The sequence below is a fragment of the Mastacembelus armatus genome, chromosome 23, assembly GCF_900324485.2.
Source record: "Mastacembelus armatus chromosome 23, fMasArm1.2, whole genome shotgun sequence".
NCBI classification, from domain to species: Eukaryota; Metazoa; Chordata; class Actinopteri; order Synbranchiformes; family Mastacembelidae; genus Mastacembelus; species Mastacembelus armatus.
The window spans coordinates 14,401,606-14,418,692 of NC_046655.1; the positions used below are offsets into that span (position 1 = coordinate 14,401,606).

The 17,087-nt window shown below is 44.2% G+C and overlaps 1 protein-coding gene across 2 annotated transcripts in view; it reads left to right on the plus strand.

Annotated features, from left to right (window-relative positions):
* Positions 1-5,564: 5,564 nt before the first annotated feature.
* The window catches only part of celf2 (cugbp, Elav-like family member 2), a 167,155-nt gene continuing 155,632 nt past the window's right edge, over positions 5,565-17,087 (plus strand). For both annotated transcript variants that reach the window (XM_026326699.1, XM_026326695.1), the window contains exon 1: positions 5,565-5,766. In XM_026326699.1, the coding sequence (XP_026182484.1) occupies positions 5,714-5,766 (53 nt within the window). In that variant the 5' untranslated portion in view covers positions 5,565-5,713. The remainder of the gene's footprint in view (positions 5,767-17,087) is intronic.

The window sequence follows — 17,087 nt, forward strand, 5'->3', positions numbered from 1 at the left end:
CTGTCGTCCTCTGGCCACGGCTCTCGCTGAGCGAGTGGGCTGCATATTGATTTTTAGTGTTGAACTTGGCTCTCTCTCTCCCCCTCCCGCTCTCCCTTTCGCCCCCACAGACACAAACTGACGGAGAAGTTGATTAGGAGCATCTCTAAATATATCCTCCACCTCCTCCTCCTCCACCTCCTCTTCTTCTTCTCCTTCCTCTTCCTCTCTCTCTCTCTCTCCCCCTCTCTGTCGCTCGCTCCCTCACCCACTCACTCTCCCACTCTGGTTCAATCGCTCACTCTCCATAATTTTCTCTCGCCTGGACGCTGCTCTGCCAAGCGCTTTCTCTTCCTCTCTCCATTTCCTTTTGACTCGCTCTGAGCATATCATTTGTCAACCCCCCCAGCAGCGAAAAAGAAGAGACACGGTCCTGCCAGGTTTGCCTGGAAATCGTATCATTTGACAAATTCAGAAATGATGAGCAAATTTCAGAAGACTGTCCATTTTCTTGTTCTCGGGGGACCCAAACATGAACTTTTATTTGCAGTGGGCGATCACAACACACACTCTCACATACATAAACCCTTCCTGCAAACTTTCTGCTTTTTCTTCCTGTATGACTCACCAGAATGAAGCTCACACACATGTATGAGTGTGCACAAGGATATGCAGCCTCTATGTATTTCTACCAACAAACCGGCCCTTTAGTTGGTTTGTATCCTCCCCCATGATGAGACTTTGCAGTTGATAATGTTGTTTAGTTGTAAATGTTAAAATAAAGGAGCCATCGTAATGAAGTAACAGACTAAATCAAAATCAGGTGTCATAGTGGAAGAAGCATCTATAATAAAATGATGCCTTATTAAATGGAACCAAATATTCATGTGATTCTAACGACTTACAAAATGTTCTGACGGTTTATTTTTTGCCTGTACAAAAATGAGTCAGTGCTACAGTTGTGTTATGATGTTCTGGCACACTGCTCTCAGTTTTCCCAGGTCACAATGTGCCACATACTCTTCTGCCTAACTAAGTGCCATTTTGTTTTTGCTACCTATGGGCAACGCCAAAGCTGAAAGTGTTTTAACGAGTTTTAGTGCTTTCACTCATTTTTGACCATTTTATCACATTTTACATAGCGAATTTATTGCGAACCAGTTGCTTGTTCACACATCCATCAGATATGGAGCAATATTAGCATTAATTTGGAGCCGTTTAGCTCTATTTTGGTGACTAAACAGTAAAGTCTGTGCAATCCAAACAATCTGAGCTTAGGGTGCTAAAATGCTCTGCAGTAGCTGAGAGGCCCAGCAGAGTCAGGCCATAATTATCTGTTAATTCACTACTATGAGTCACTGCTGTTCACATACAGTCATTTGAGCCATCATTAAAATAAAAATATTGGTTATAGCAGCTTTAAGTTCTATGCATGGAGGCTTTTACATAAAAAAAACAAACAGGAAATGGCTTTTATTTTGAAAAATGAAAATCCAGCTATTATGACAAGTAAAGGGAGTAGAAACCTTGTGTGTCAGAGTGCAGCTGTAACTGGAGATGAAATGAGATGGTGTTGGAGAGACACAGGATCCAAGTGAGAAAGGTTCTGTTTGTTTGTTCTAGTGGTGAACGTGGCACACGAAGCCTTTCTGCAGTTTAGCTCACCAGGCCGTTCTGCTGGACGTGTGTGCCGCTTTGCGTCCCCCGATTTAAATCTCATTTGCCGCCTTCTCTGAGCTTTACTGGGAGCTGTGGCTGGTGTGGAGCTGAGCAGCCAACCGCTCCACTCCTTGTGTGAAGGGGGGGATTCTCACAAACAGAGCGTATTTCAGACAATGAGCATGTGGGCGTATGGCTTTGGGCATATTTGACAGGATCAAATGACTTACACAGAAAAGAAAATTCTGCCGTTTATGAAATAATCCTCCTATACTTATTTCATCCACATCTTCTCTTCTGCTTATTTTGTGTTTTCCGCTCATCTCCAACCCGCCCTTTAAATGGATTGAGGTAAAATGGGAATCTGTATTCAGTGGGTGGTTTTAAGATGCACTGACTTTGTTTAGATTTGAAATGAACATCACATATGCATGATGACATAAACCTCAGGGCTTGTCTACAGATCCGCCTGATTTGGTCGAATAAAGAAGCTGGAGGAAATACAAGGTGTTTATCATGCTGATATTGTTTTGGCTGCGTTTATGATGTGAACATGTGTGTACCTGTGTGTGTGTGTGTGTGTGACAGTGAAGAGTCCGAGGGTTTTTAATCCTCTGCTGAATAATGGGATCAGTGAGTTCAGGCGGTGACGGTGCAGGGTGTGTGCTCACACCGAGGCAGCTGACTGTAAGCGTTTGCATACCCAGCTCACGGAGCTACACGAGTGTGAATCCTGGTTTGTACCAGGCTGCTGCACCTTCTCACCACACTGCATCTGTTTGACTGTGTTTCTGTCCTACAGCAGGGCTTCACAGGTGAACACGTGTTCATGACTTACATCTTTAAGTTCAATCATTGTTTAATTAATCATTTAATTAAGATATATGACACTTTAAGCTGAAGTAATCCTATTATTAGGCGCTATATTATGGCCTTTCAGAGGCTGGCAGGTGTCTGGACATTATAATGTTTTGTTTAGTGAGACTACATCACACACAGAGCAGGAATTATAAACATACAGGAATTATAATCTCTATATATCTAATTTTTAATTTGATAATCACCATATGTCAAGAGATTCTTAACCCGTGTCATCCAGTACAATCATGACACGCCACTGTTTTGGCTTTTATCTCCTGCTTATTATTCCCTTACACTTAATTCATTATATTAATGCACATGCATAGTAATTAGGCTGCCAATTCAGACCCACTGAACAGCTGCTAGTGCAACCTGGAGTCTGCACCTCGAACAGCAAAGTTGGGTGTGTTTACATACTCGCTGAGGTGGGTAATAAAGAGCAATTAAACAACATTATTCCAAGAGAAAGAGTAATCTCACCACTCAGAGGCACTGGAGTACATTCATTATCAGGAAATCAGGGTTACAGTCCTATTGGAGCTAAATTTAAAGAAGTACTTTAGTGATTTACGATCGCACTTCAGCAAAGCTGGAAAACCTTCGAGACACGATAAAATAAAAACTGAAGCAGGAAAAGATGAGATTTTTTTTTTTTTTTTTTTTTAGTCGGTTCTGTAAAACTCAAGGCTATCAATTTGCCAAATCCCACTTTTCCCATAATGCAACTTGTGGCGTGTTTGTTAGACCCTCCTTGTCTGATAAATGCCCGTGTCTTTAAAACTCCCAGTTTGTAACAGAGACTATTTGTATTAAATTTGTTGGTAAATGGCACCGGCAGCCCCAGAGAAACAGGTGTTTGTCCTTGCTGTGTATTTGGATGTGGAAGGTTTCGTCCTCATTGTCTTATTCTTAAGTTGTTTTTTCAGGCTTCACAAACAATTGGTGGAGTGGCCCTTTAAACATTAAGTGCAAAGTATGTTTCTCAAACCGGACACAAAAGCAAAAGTTTGAATAATTATTCCTAAAAGTTTTATTTCATGACATTTTAAAGACGTATTAAAGTAACTGGTCCAATGTACATTAACTCTTGGTTTCTGATGAGACTAATTAATGTTGACCTTTACCTTTGATTCATCAATTAACTGAAGGTGCAGTTAGCAGAAGCACTTTTGGATGAAAATCTAGAAAAAACTAAAGCAAAAAGAAAAATCTAAGACCAAATAAAGACGCCCCATTTATCAACAGCTGCTTCGATGTGCACTGCAGGTCCAACACTGAAAACAAAGCTTTATATAACTGAAAAAAACAAAACAACAGCAGCTGTAAAGACGATTAATAAAACCAAAACCATTAACCTATTCTCTCCTGCCGACTGTCTATACATCTCGTAACTGTACGGATGCACTGACGCCTACTCGGAGACGTCAGGCCTGCCAACGTGATCGCAATGCAGAAATTAGAATTGTGCAGAGGAGAGCTAAACTCTGTTTGATCTTACTGTCTTGCGTGTGTGCGTTTGCGCAAGCCTTCGTGTCTATATGAGCGCAAGAGACAGAAATAGAGACAGAGGAAGAGAAGCGAGATGCTGTCAACTCTCTCCATCCTCCTCCTCCTCCTCACTGAAGCAGATGTCCAATTGAGTCTATTTAAAGCCATTGCAGTATGGCTGCTGAGGCTGAGAGCGCCGGGCTGTAGCTTTGCATTACCGTTATGTCTTACCTGCACTGTGCTGTTTACTTCCATGTGAACTAGTGTTTCCCCTCTGCAGTGTCAGTTTGTGACATCATGTATTGTTGGGATTTAAAGGCTGTTTTAGCTTTAGCTGATGGAGCTGCACACGGTTAAACATCCAACACCATCGGGGAAAAACTAAAAACGCACATTTACCAAGCTAAAGCGAGGCGGTGCTGTGACTCATGTTCAGAGAGTTTTTCTGAATGAGCTGTCTAAAAACTGTTTGCTGTCAAACTGACCATCATCTGTGAGTACAAGTGCAACCAACTAACATCATAACCCTGAAAATAACAAACCACTTGTGCTGTAATGCCCATGGCAGTGGCAGACACTTTCAGTCCCACTCGGTTCTGCTGTCCCAGACAATTATCTGAAACAGACACAGTTCTGACGCTGTCTTCTCTTTTCCATCGGGGCTCATCTGCTTTTTCCCAATGAGCAAATAGATGGGAAATCAGAATGGGTGGGACTTGGCTGTTGCCTCGTCATTCTTCGCCAGCAATGATGCATCTGCTGCCATGTGAGGGGAGGGGAAATAGGAAGAAACAACACAGCTATCGACAGGATGTGGTGGTGTCAGACAGGAAGTCAGGGCTGACAAGAGTTTGCAGAGATACTCTGCAGGGCTGTGACGATGCCTTGAACTTAGTAACTGCAGCACAGTTCGCTGAGCAGCTGTGTCTGAACCAGGTTTCAGTTGTAAAATATTTGGCATGTGATAAACCTGCTGCATCAAGTGGTTTCTGATCTGCTTTGGATGGATAATGAGACATTACACAATCAGTTATGCTTCTGGCTTTAATGCTTAGCCTTCGTTTAATTATTAGTTATGAATTATAGTTTTATTTATGGAGGAAGCAAGTTCATCTAAAAGTTCATCTCTCTTTTGTCCACAGTCCCTGTAGTTGGTCTTTTCATTTGCAAACCAGCTCAGTTTCTTTTGTTGTGAAATACTCCACCAAGTGAACCTGCGTGTTAAACACGTTCTCCCAGCGGACTAACAAACCACCTTCACACGAGCTTTAAGCTTAAAGTCACATCGTTGGATGGAAAAGCTGTTTGCACTGTTTTACAGTGTAGGTGCGTGAACCCTGCTCCCTCGGGTGCGTTTAAAAACAGAAGCTGGCTAAATGAGTTTCCTATGTGGGGTTTACCCTCCTCTACTGTACGTTTCTGCATTTCGAGCAGCAGCCTTCCTGTCAAACACGGACCGGACGGAGCTCGGAGACGCGTCTGCAGAGCGCAGGCTTTGTACAAGAGGGGGCGGAGGGAGAGACAGAGAGGGGGAGAGAGAGAGAGAGAGAGAGAGAGAGAGAGAGAGCTGTGACAGCGCTCATCACCCACTGAACAACCAGGACGGGTTGCATCCGAGCAATCGCTGTCATTCGCAGACGGAGTTTACAGCCTTAGCGCCGCTTTTTCTTTCGATCTTTTTCTGCCGCACCCCCTCCCTCTCCCGGTGCTGCCCAGCCAGTCGACCATGGTTTCTATAATTTCAGACCTGGACCCTCTGAAAAGCTGGAACGTGTTAAGGTAAGCGCCCGGTCAGTTTCTCCACAGCCTCGCCATTGTGAACGGGGTGATAACAGAGGGGCTAGAGACAGAAGTGCGTTGGTGTTTTGGAGAAAATAAGGGTGGGACGCGGCGCATGCAGGAGGTCGCGGACTTCTGAGCTTTGGTTCTTGTGCTGCGGTGCGTAATTACGCACGGTTTGCGCGATTTGGGTAAAATAACCTACGACGAGTACAGCGCAGTTTCTACTTTTCAGTCTCCTCTCCCGCTTCTCCTCTGCTCGGTCGAGTCTGGCGCATGCAAGCTGCTCTGTGCCCGCGTACATCTCATTAGCCCCCTATGCTGCCCAGCATGGCGCTTTATCACCACCACCATCTCCAAACTTCGTCCATTCCAGCCTAGAAGTAAGAATGACATTTATCACCACCACCCCAACCGCACCCCCACCCTTCCACCCCCACCCCCCATTCTGATTCGGTCCCTCCAAATGTTGAAGAGCCACAGCACTGGCAGAAAGTGAACACCCCTCCAGGAATTTATCTTGAAACATTTACTCATGGCTGATTGCCTGCAGCAGCAGCATTTAGAGAACATTAAATTTTATCTCCCAAGCTGCAAAACATGTTTTCAGAGCTGCTCAAGCAACACGGCGGTTTGCATGCTGGCACAAGGAGACGGTCCTGATGCAAATCTCACTCAGGGAGCCTCCCATGAGGTCAAAGGTGGAACTTTTTTAACTCGCCTCGTCTTGAGTGAGCACGTTTCCTTTTTGTCAAGCAGATATTAGACTCATGGGCAGGACGCGAGGCTCAGCCTCGGACCTGCAAATCACTATGAATACATTCACTGTCATTAAGCATCTCAGCAGAAAAGCCCATGAATTTAAAAGCTGGAATTTAAAAGGCCTTGTCCCTGAATATTTCAGCCAATTGATAAATAAGTCATTATTCCCTCGACAGACTTGGCGGCAGCGACGGGGACTATCGCAAATTCTATTTTGGAAACGGCAGAGAGGAGACAGAACCCTCAAGATGCTCAAATTATTCTTTTAATGCTGCTGCTCCCTCCCTCCTTTATCGTTTTATGCCCCCACCTCCCACTGCTGCCCTCCTTCCCACCACCATTATCCACGAATCCAAAATAGAAAATGAGTGGAGTAATGTGGAGCAGGCATATTTCAGCAAACTGCTGATGGACGGGGTGGGGGGGGCTAAATGATGTCATTTCCAAACAGGCAGTGGTGACCATCCACATTGAGAAATAGGGCATGCAGCTGGCCTCACACACACACACACACACACATACACACACACATAAATAGCTGCAGCAGAGACTTTCTCTGTGGACACACTCTCTCTCCTCTCGGTCTATTTGCTGAATGGGGACAGATCTCCTGGTAGTGTTAAAAATGTCACTTCTGGCTGATTTTAGTACAGATAGCAAGTTGATAATTGACACGTCTGACTCACAGCAGCCACGTTAGCTCGGCAGGTGAAAAGTCAAAGGTCAGAAGTGAGGATTTCAGTTCCAAATTGACAAATACTGCCAACTTTTGTGCAGGAAACCCAAAGATCTTTTCTTTGGAACAGGCAGCTCAGTCATTAGGAGAGAAGGAGGCGAAGACGAGTGAGAAAAGGTCGTAAGGAAAGAGAGAAAGAGGAGACGGAGGAACATTTACCTCCTCCCTGTCTCTCATCTTCTCTTTATTAAAGCATTGTTCTTCCAGATTAGAGGCAGGAGCAGCTGTCCCTCTCCAAAGACGGCACATCTTAATAAAGACCAGCTTACTGTCGGCCGCCGCTCACACTCTCTCTGGGTCACACACACACACACACAAGTTCTTCTCAATTGTGTATGATAATGAAGCACCTCGGCGGCGTTCTCTGCGTCGTTTTCTCCCTAATGAGACTCACCTCCGTCACACTCAGACGCACACTTCACACACACTCATATCATAAATGCAGCATTACCGAGAAAGTGTTTTTATGTTGTTATTATTGAGCACCACAAGCAGTTAAACAAAGGGAACAAACACTTGATTTAGCTGGATACAATTTTCTAAATGTTAACACATTCCAGTAGATTGAAAACAAAAGCCTTCCTGTATTATTCAAATCTCAAAGCAAGAAACTAAAGCAAAACTATCGGTGCCGATGAAAGATGAGGCCTCACTGTTGTAACGTAATTAGGCGCCATGATATGCATATTAGCACAATTAGCAGATTAATGCAGCTCTGTGGAATTTGATTTACTTTAAATGCAATAAGGAGCTAATGCAAGTGACAAATGTGTGTGCATGTGTTAAAGCAAGTGTTATCTGCCAGCAGCAGGGTGCGTCTTCTTTCCCGCTCTCTTATATATTGTCTGTCAGTTCACACACACACACACACACACACAGAAACACAGAAACACACCCTCTTGAGCGAACGCAGTGGATGGATGTTAAAATCTCACGCTGCACGTCACATATCTGAAGTGCAGTTCAGTTATTTCATAATGAGAAACAGCATGCATATTAATTCCATCTGATTACATCCAGCCACCTCACGCGCGCACACACAAACTGCAGAGATGAGGTGTGTTATGCATTCAATTAGGGAGTGGAGAGAGGAGAGCACAGGTTTTGATTCCATTACCATCTGGTTTGCAGATACAATGACAGGAACCAGGTTAAGATAAGATAAAAGTGTGTTTTTAGAGCAAGAACTAAAGCCAAACTAGAGCAGGGAAATAAGGGCCAGTTTCTGACACTAATGTGAAAATGAGTTTTCATAATTAAGCCTAGACATTAAAAAAAAAAAAAAAAATCTACCATTATTCCTTCACTGCTTCGTTCTCCCTTCTCGAGTTCTTCAGGGTTGGATTTTGCCTCCGTCCAATCATCTAAATCCTTGGACTTACCGCAGCGAACCGTCCCGCAGCTCTGAGAGTGCTCCGAGCGAGGCGGGAGGGAACGGGAAGGGAAGAGTGAGGAGTGCTGACGGCAAACGGGGGCTTGACCTTTGACCCCACAGTGTTGGTTTTAATTAATCCACTTAAAGAGTTCGTCCGCTTGCATTATGTGTCGCTTTATATCCCGCTGGACCAGGAGCAGAAGCACAAATCCATCTGCCTAATTACCAAGACCACTGTTTGAATCTTTAAATCCCCTCTGATAGTGTGTGAGAGTGGTGTGTGGCGCTTTGTCTATACGCCAGGACCTTTTCTCTGTTCAGGATTAAAACTAAAGGGTTGTAGTGAAAACATTTATCTAAGGCTGATACTGGTAGTTTCAGACAGAAGCTTCTAAAAGTGAAGTTTGAACATTTTCATGGTTGGAAATGGGACAAATTTTCAGTTTCTGCTGCAGAATTTGTCTTTTCACAATGGAAAAAGCTAGAAAACAGCATGTAAGAGGATACTGAAGTAGTTATGTAAAATGAGCTAAGTGCCATTTCACTGTTACAGTCAAACACAGCTGACGTGCTAATGTTTGATTTTCAGTCAGCATCCATAATTAATCTGATAAATTCTCCCGACTTTGGATGAACTCTTTCCTCCGTCTGCATTTCCATCTCTCCATTGCTGTGATTCTTGGCTTATTCGGTCTTTAGTGACGCTTTTTCCATCGAGCTGAGGTCAGTCTCTGCTCTGCCCTGATTTGCTCCCTGGTGTTCGCAGCTCGATTTGATGCATGTGAGTGATGACGTTGATTCAGTCATCTGACGTCCTAACGAGCTATTCGAGGCTTTCCTCTGGGCTCTTGGTGACGATCAGCTCAGAGCCAACATAAGATAAATAGATAAATACTGTGGTTCTTCAGTCGCCCGCCAGCGGAGCTTGTTTGGTGTGAATGGAGCTGCTGGTTTCAGAGAAACATTTGCATTCACAGAATAAAGTTTCAAAACATTTGGGCCTTAACATCCTCGGTGTGTTTGCTAAAGTGCAGTTAAACGTGTTGAAATTAGAACTGCAGTCTGTGCGGGCGTTCGGGCCAAATGGAGCTCGTTTTTTAACAACCACATCACTTAAACAATGTGAAACAAGAAAAGCTAGCTGACAAGTCGAACTGACAGAAATGGCGGCAGAAAGGGGAGTTGGGGTGCTGCTGGGCGGAATCAGAATTCACTCTCCGCTTCCCACAGCTGTCAGTCAAGGCTTTGTAGCAGCTCAGAACAATATGGCATTCAGCATCCGAGTGACGGAGGCGGACGGGGCGGGTAGAAGGAGAAAGAAAGGGAGGGCTGAATTCCACCAAACCCCCTGGAATCAGCAAGAGATAATTACATAGCTGAGGCGAGAGTGTGTCACAAGACACAAAAGAGACGGAGGAAAAATGACAGAGAGGGAAGGGGACTGGAAAAGCTACAGAGGAGCAGGAAGGACTAGAAATTTCAGGAGGGGAGATAGAACAGAGAGCGCCGTAGAGGCGAGACTCTTCCAGGTGTGTGTCGTTAAACAGTTTTATCAGAAGCTGGATACGGTTCAGTCCATGCCACTAGTCCATTTGTCCTGCAGACCTGGGACACCACCCAGACCTTGATACATCTCCCCCAGGATGACCTGAACGACTGCTAAGTTTATTTAATGTATCTGCTGTGTCACCTCCGCTCTGTTTATAGTGAGACTTCTCATGCTTATTAGATGCTGCATGTTCAGCACTCTAACTTTTGATTGTTAGCATAGTTAGCATTGCATGTTTGTATGCAGGACCTCTGCCTGTAATGTTGTGTAATGACAGTTTGATCTACAACCTAAATCTTACGTTTTAGGCTTTGTCTCCACCACCAGTAGTGAAATGATCCAGGGAAACAAACATGTTTGCAATGAAAATGAAAAAAACAGTAAAAATACAACAAAATTTCCGAGAGTAGTTCCTCATCCAGCTGCCACCCTTGAAACCTGGTTTGACAGTGCAGTGCTGCATCATCATCAGCCCTTCAAACACTGTTTGCAGGTTATAGTGTGTGTGTGTATGTGCCCGTGTCCTTCTGTGTGCATGTGTGTGCGCTCTGCTCCAATCCCATCGTTTACATTTGTTGTTGGCTGACAGATCTCACACACACACACACACAGATGATATTTGTGTGCGTCTTTTATGTTATTTTTGACTAAAACTAGTGTTGTTGTTGCTGCTGCGTGTCATGGCAGAGGCAGCGGCTCTTTTTTTTTTTTTTTTGTTCCTGAACAAAGATCAGCTTAGTCAACAGCAGCCGCAGGGATTTAAAACACAGCTGTAACACACGCCTCACATGATGATGGTGTGTGTCTGTGTGTGTGCGTGTGTGTGTGTGCTCATGCAGATACCATATAATCAGTGAGCATGAAGTAACGTGACTGCACGTGTAAATCAATTTCGCTGAAGGTAAACAGCATCAACACCTTTCTTTCTTTTTTCTTTCTGCCCGTTTCTATTTTCTCGTCATGCTCTGTTTTCATCTTTATTTCCTTTCTCTCGCTCTCTCTCTCTCTCTCCAGCCTTTTTTTCTTTTCCTCTGTGTTTTCTCGTCTGTTTTTCTGTTCCTCTTGAGAGGCCGATTTGCTGCTGTCTTCCATTCGTTTTCTGCTCGATGTAACCTATAGATTAGCCTCTGCACACATGCACGTAACCAAAACACACGCACACATTTAACACCATTGGCCCAAAGTGACAAATCTGTTTAATAATGCACCACCTGGAGCACAGCTCTCTGTCTCACTCTCGTCGTCACGCACACAGAATCGCACACGTACACTAATCATTCCCTCTGGCTGGGTTTTAGTGCTGTACTTTGTTTAGTCTTATTCTCACAGGTAATGCTGCAGCGTGCATGACAGTCGGGTCCATAAAGAAGCTTTAAACCTTCATACATATGAAAACAAGTGTGTGTGTGTGTGTGTGTGTGTTTTGCCGAATGACACACAACCATCTTTATGCTCTACAGCTCCAAAGACATAGGAAGTACGTACAGAGCAAACTCTGTTCTTCTGTCTTTATGTTCTGTGTTTTATTCCTCCCCCTACGTCACCATCACTCTCCACAGCTGATTCCCTGCACTCTTTCCCAATGTGTCTGACCCCCCCCCCCCTTATTCTTTCACACTATTCCTCTGCAGTTATTTAACCAGAGGGGAATAGGGAAGATGATGAGGGTGAGAAAGATACATAGAAATAGTGGGGTGGAGGAGAAAAATGAGAGGGAACAATAGATCAAGTCTGAATAAATAAACAGCCTTCGCTTGCAACTGAAACAGAAGGCTTAACGGAGTCGGGGGGGTTGGGGGGGTGAGGAAGAGGGTTGGAGAAGGGAGGAAAAGATGAGGAGGAGGGCTGGGGGTGAGAGTCAGTGATGGAACGGAAAACATTGGCACTGTGCCCGGTGAAAATAAGAAAAAAAGGAATTAAATCTCTTTGTGTGTGTGACTGATGGATGTTCGAAGCCAAAACAGAAAAAAAAAGAAAAACTGCAGACAATGCATGACCAGGGGCCAAATGAAGAACTGACCAATCATACCGAGAGTTTGTTTTTGCAAGGATCACCTCGGTAGGTTGGACCGAAGCTGTGCGATAGACTGTAAAGGAAAGATCTTCTTGTTGTTTGTAAAAAGAACCCGATTAAAGCGCTAAATCAGACGGGCAGGAGCTTAAGGTTAAATATCACTGACATGATGGAGAATTGGTGTTTGATTCGTTATTCTGCTCTACTATGCGTCGTCGTGAATCTTTAGTTTTAATGAGACATTTTACTGCCCCATGGTCTAAAAAATAGCTCTTTTCTGAATGAGGTTTGGCATGAAAACGGTCAAATTTAAAACATGCTGAATGGTGGTACAAAATGTCGACTGTCAGCAGCTTCATTTCCAGAAAATATCTGAACGAGCTTTGAGAAACCCGCATCAGTCACAGTGCACTGAGAGAAAAATATAGGCAGGATGAGAGGGAGAGCTAATGAATTATGGGTGGCCTGTGAATAGAGAGAGAGAGAGAGAGGGGTCTGTGCTCTGTCGCTCTCTTCCTCCTCCTGGGTTATGGAAGTGTCACGCTGTGAGTGTTGCCATGCAGATGGTGACCCCAGGGTGTTGCAAAAGAGGGAAAGAGAGCGAAGAGAAAACAGAGCAGAATGAAGGGAAGCATCAGTGAGACGGGGGATTTGTTGTTCTTTTAAAATACAAACCGTCTGGACAGAAGAGAGCGGGGAGTAGAACTGATCGTCTGCACGGGGTTGACGGTCGTCTTTAACCGCCGTCATGATCACCGTCAACAGAGTTCGTCTGGTTTTGGTTTACGAAGGCACACCGTTATGTGTAGTCAGTCAAACCAAATCATCACGGAGGAGGCAAACACTGCTCTGTCCTGCAACTCCACCCTCCAGGAATGTCCTGGAAACGTCCTCAGATATGACACTGGCAGCTGGAAGACAGAAACCGGAGAAATTGGCCTCAGTCTAACCCACAAAGTAGATCACACATACACATATGTAGTGCTGAAAAGGGAACAACTCACAGGGTGGAGTCCAGATAGCGGGAAAACTGTATGATGTAACAACCAGGGTTGATTCACTCCAGACTCTTGAGTCTTCATGTTTGTGTGAACGAGAGGAAAACCCCCTAGATCTGGTGCGTTTCTTTGTTTTTACTGCCCTCACAATTGCCAGTGCTGCTTCTCACTAAAAATGTTTATTTAGACTTTAGATTTAAGTTCGTTTCTACCGGTTCATTCCATTGCTGGTGTTTGTGACGTGACCTGAAACCCTTATGGAGTCTGATCGGATGTGACAGGGCCAGGCTTCATTGCCAGGTCGCTCAGGATCATACATGCTTCAGACTTAGTGATTCATCAGCTGCAGGATGACCAGCTGACCTGTGACGTGCACGCAGCGGCTGACAACCTCACACCAGCGCCGTTTGCTGCTGCAGCTCCCCAGCCTTCCCCTTACGGGTTAAGCTTTTACTGCTGTTGACTTCATTGAGATCTAATGTTTGTTAAGGGATGATTAGATCTCCTAGGGTCTTTGTTGCTGTGCAGATTCTTTAGAGCAGCGCATTTCCATTTTAAGTCTGACTGTACGAGCATTTGCTTTAATTGGTCAAGTGTGTAAATGACTTTGGCTGAACAGAGTGAAAGTGAAGCTGTTTTTATGTCAAGATGTAGTGCAGTGTTATCGTTTTAAATAAAAATTCTGCAGCTTAATGTCGTGCAGCATTTGACTCTTCACTGTTTCCACTGTGAAACGTGCAGCACAGTCATTTCTCATGACGTGAACATGAGAGAGTCATTTTAAAAAGCTCTGGATCTCCTGCTGCCGAACGGGGCAGTTGATTAGTTGGCTTGTTTTGGAATGTTACTGTTGTTGTTGTTGTTATTTATGGCAGTTTAGGGACGCTCAGGTAATTTATTGATTAGTAACTGTGCTTTGAAACAGCACTGGTACAACAGAACATTTACCAGCCTGATTGTGTTGGATCATTTTGTTTTCTACACATGCTCCTTATTTTTCCATGCAGCGTGAAGGATAATTGATTTGCACGAAATTACTTCAGCAAACTTTTACAGCAGCCTGGTACTAAGCATTGAGTTGTCTCACTTCTGCATGACCTGGCTGCATTTGGCTCTCCAAGAACAGGAAGTGGATAGAGACTGAAATGTCAAGAGAGGGGAAAGTAGTGAAGATCAGGAGAGAAGCACGAGGAGACGTAGCCTGTTAGACCAGCTGCAGAAACTGGGTCCGTGCTGGACTGGACTGTTGCTTAATGTTCTGCTCACAATCAGATGACTTGAGAAACAGCCCTGGAGCTGCCATGGCTCGTCTCTCCCTGTAACAGCTGACTTACATACATTCCCCAGAAAATGTCTTAACCCCAAACTTTCTGGGGCCTGCTTATGTCCCAAAAGAATGCAGGTCCATGTCCTGATGTTGTTAATGTGACTGCACACGCTCAGTGAGACTTGCCCCTACAGGCCATTTTTTTTTCTTGGAACTTGCTTATTTGTCTTTCTTTTCTTTCCTTTACTCTCAGGACCGTGTTTTGAACAAAGTGTCTTTGGATCTTTTGTGTGCCTTTCTTTGACATAATCCTGGTGTCTGTTGCCGTGGTTACGCCGTCTTAATGTGCTACTGATGTGACTGTATGTATTAAAAGCTTCACTGACTCCCGGCAAAAAACTTTTAAATGTGTTTCTCTCTCTCTCGACTCTGTCATGTTTTCTTTGTGTGTCGAACAGAGAACACACTTGTCTGTGCCACTCCGTTATTGATAGGATTTAGCTGATAGTGGTTTATTTTTGGATTGCAACTGATACTGGCTGATATCTCGTCCTATTATTCACTATCTTTAAATTTAAACTTGACTATTTCCATGCATGATTTTACCAGCGTGGAAGCCTCTAAACTCTCCACTACTTGTGTCTGATCAAAATGTAGAATTAGAATTAAATCACGGTTTCCAAAATGCAATCAGTCTAGTATTAATTAAATCGGCATTGACTGTGTAATCAAAACAGATTTATTGTTGTAATCCCAGTGTGTGTACGTCGTCGGCGTGTTATTGTTCCAGTCCGCGTCATATCTCGTGGCCGTGCACGCTGAATGTGCAGTCAATGAGCTCCGCCACAGCAACATTATGACAACATTTCATCTCATCCCCTCGACGACGTGCTTTGGAAGATGACAGTAATTTGGATGAGATCTTTCGAGGCCTTGGGTTCTCTCCCTTCACTCTCTGATGGTCCCCGGTGCACTGCAACATTAAAGAGAGACTGGAGCGTGAACGTATGGCCAGCTATTAAATGGCAATCACACACAGAAGAGCTCTTTTATAGGCGAACACATTTCTGCTTAATAGCTCTCGGAGCACAGTCGTCCAAATATGACATTTCAAATGAAAGCCCTCTGAACGCCAGCGCCTATTAAAATCTTTTCTCAAATCTTTCGGTTTGTCAATTTTTACGTGATGTGGGTGAGAATGAAATCTGGATTGCAACCTGAATCTCTCAGCTTAGTTATGTGATCATGCTTTAAGATTTCATGAGTGGCATTGAGCATCAGGGGTGTCTGGCTTTCACTAATAGTGTCATGCACAGTTAACTCGCTGTACATCACTGCGGTGGATGTTCCAGGCCGCTCGTGGCACCGGTTCAACCCGGCACCAGTGTTGCAATCAGGGGAAGCTTGTGAGCCTTTGTGCTCTGTGTCCCAGGATTGCTGGAACCTCTCGCCCCCTAATGGCTGCTTGAGGGCGGAGTTAATGTCATCAGTGGGCCCTCTGCTCACCCCCGGGACTCCCGCTGCACACTGCCCCATTAATTTCAAGTGCTACTCATATCCTTGGCCCCTTACTTTCCATCTCTCAGTTCCCTCCCTCCTTCTATCATCACCTTGGTGTGCCCAGCCCAATCTCAGTGCTCTCCCGGCTCATTTTGAGCTGTAATTGGACAGGAGTCCCGGGGGACGGCCGTCAGCACGCCCCAGTGCCTCGCGCCCCATCTCCAGAGTGGAAACGCGCCCGACCACGGTCGATAAGCAGTGCTCCTCGTCAGTCCAACATTCTCTGCTCTAACTTTCAATGGGCAGAATGACTGGGCCTCACTTTAAAACAAGTGTTCCCTAAGAGCCCAAAGCCCACACCAAGATATATGACTTGTATGACTTCTAACCAATGTTTGCATCAGAACCCTCCATATGAAAACACGTTCCACCCTTCTTGTCAAGTCATTCCTGTCTATAACGTAGTGTTAAAAAGAAATCAATTAAAAGTCCAAATATTTCAGCCAGTTTCCAATGCAACTCAAACTGTTTCAACCTTTTCCTGTCATCAGGATATATTTTTGCTGTTCCTGCTGCAGTGCTATTATTCAGCCTTGTTTTAAGATGCCAACACACATTTCATGAACAATATTGAAACAAGCAGTTTGTATTAGAAACAGTTTTGGAAAATCCTTATTTGTCGGGCAAATGCTTCTTTTTAGGATTCAGGTTTTTAGGAAAGTGAAGTTTCTTTGCAAACAGGAGATGATAAAGATTTTTCTCTGAGCGTCTGTATCTTTAAACAAGCAGGCGGCAAGTTGCTTTAATACAACTGAGAAAATGTAGCTTGGTTTAGGCAAATGCTTGAAACAAATGGATTTGCATGGGAAAGAGCTGAAATCTTCTTCCTGTGGAGGCCACTTTTTTAGGAAAATAAGACAAGGATTCAATTACAGACAAAGATGACTTCATAAAGAGGCGTCTGTTCTCATTTGACTGTATATGAGAAAATAATCCGAGTCAAGGTCAACAGAGTGTTTTAGGCTTAGTTAGGATTATGTCTTGTCAGTGGAATAATAGAAAAATAGTAGCTAATAACAGTTTTCTAATAAAGAATTCTTTATTAAGGCTTTATGGATTT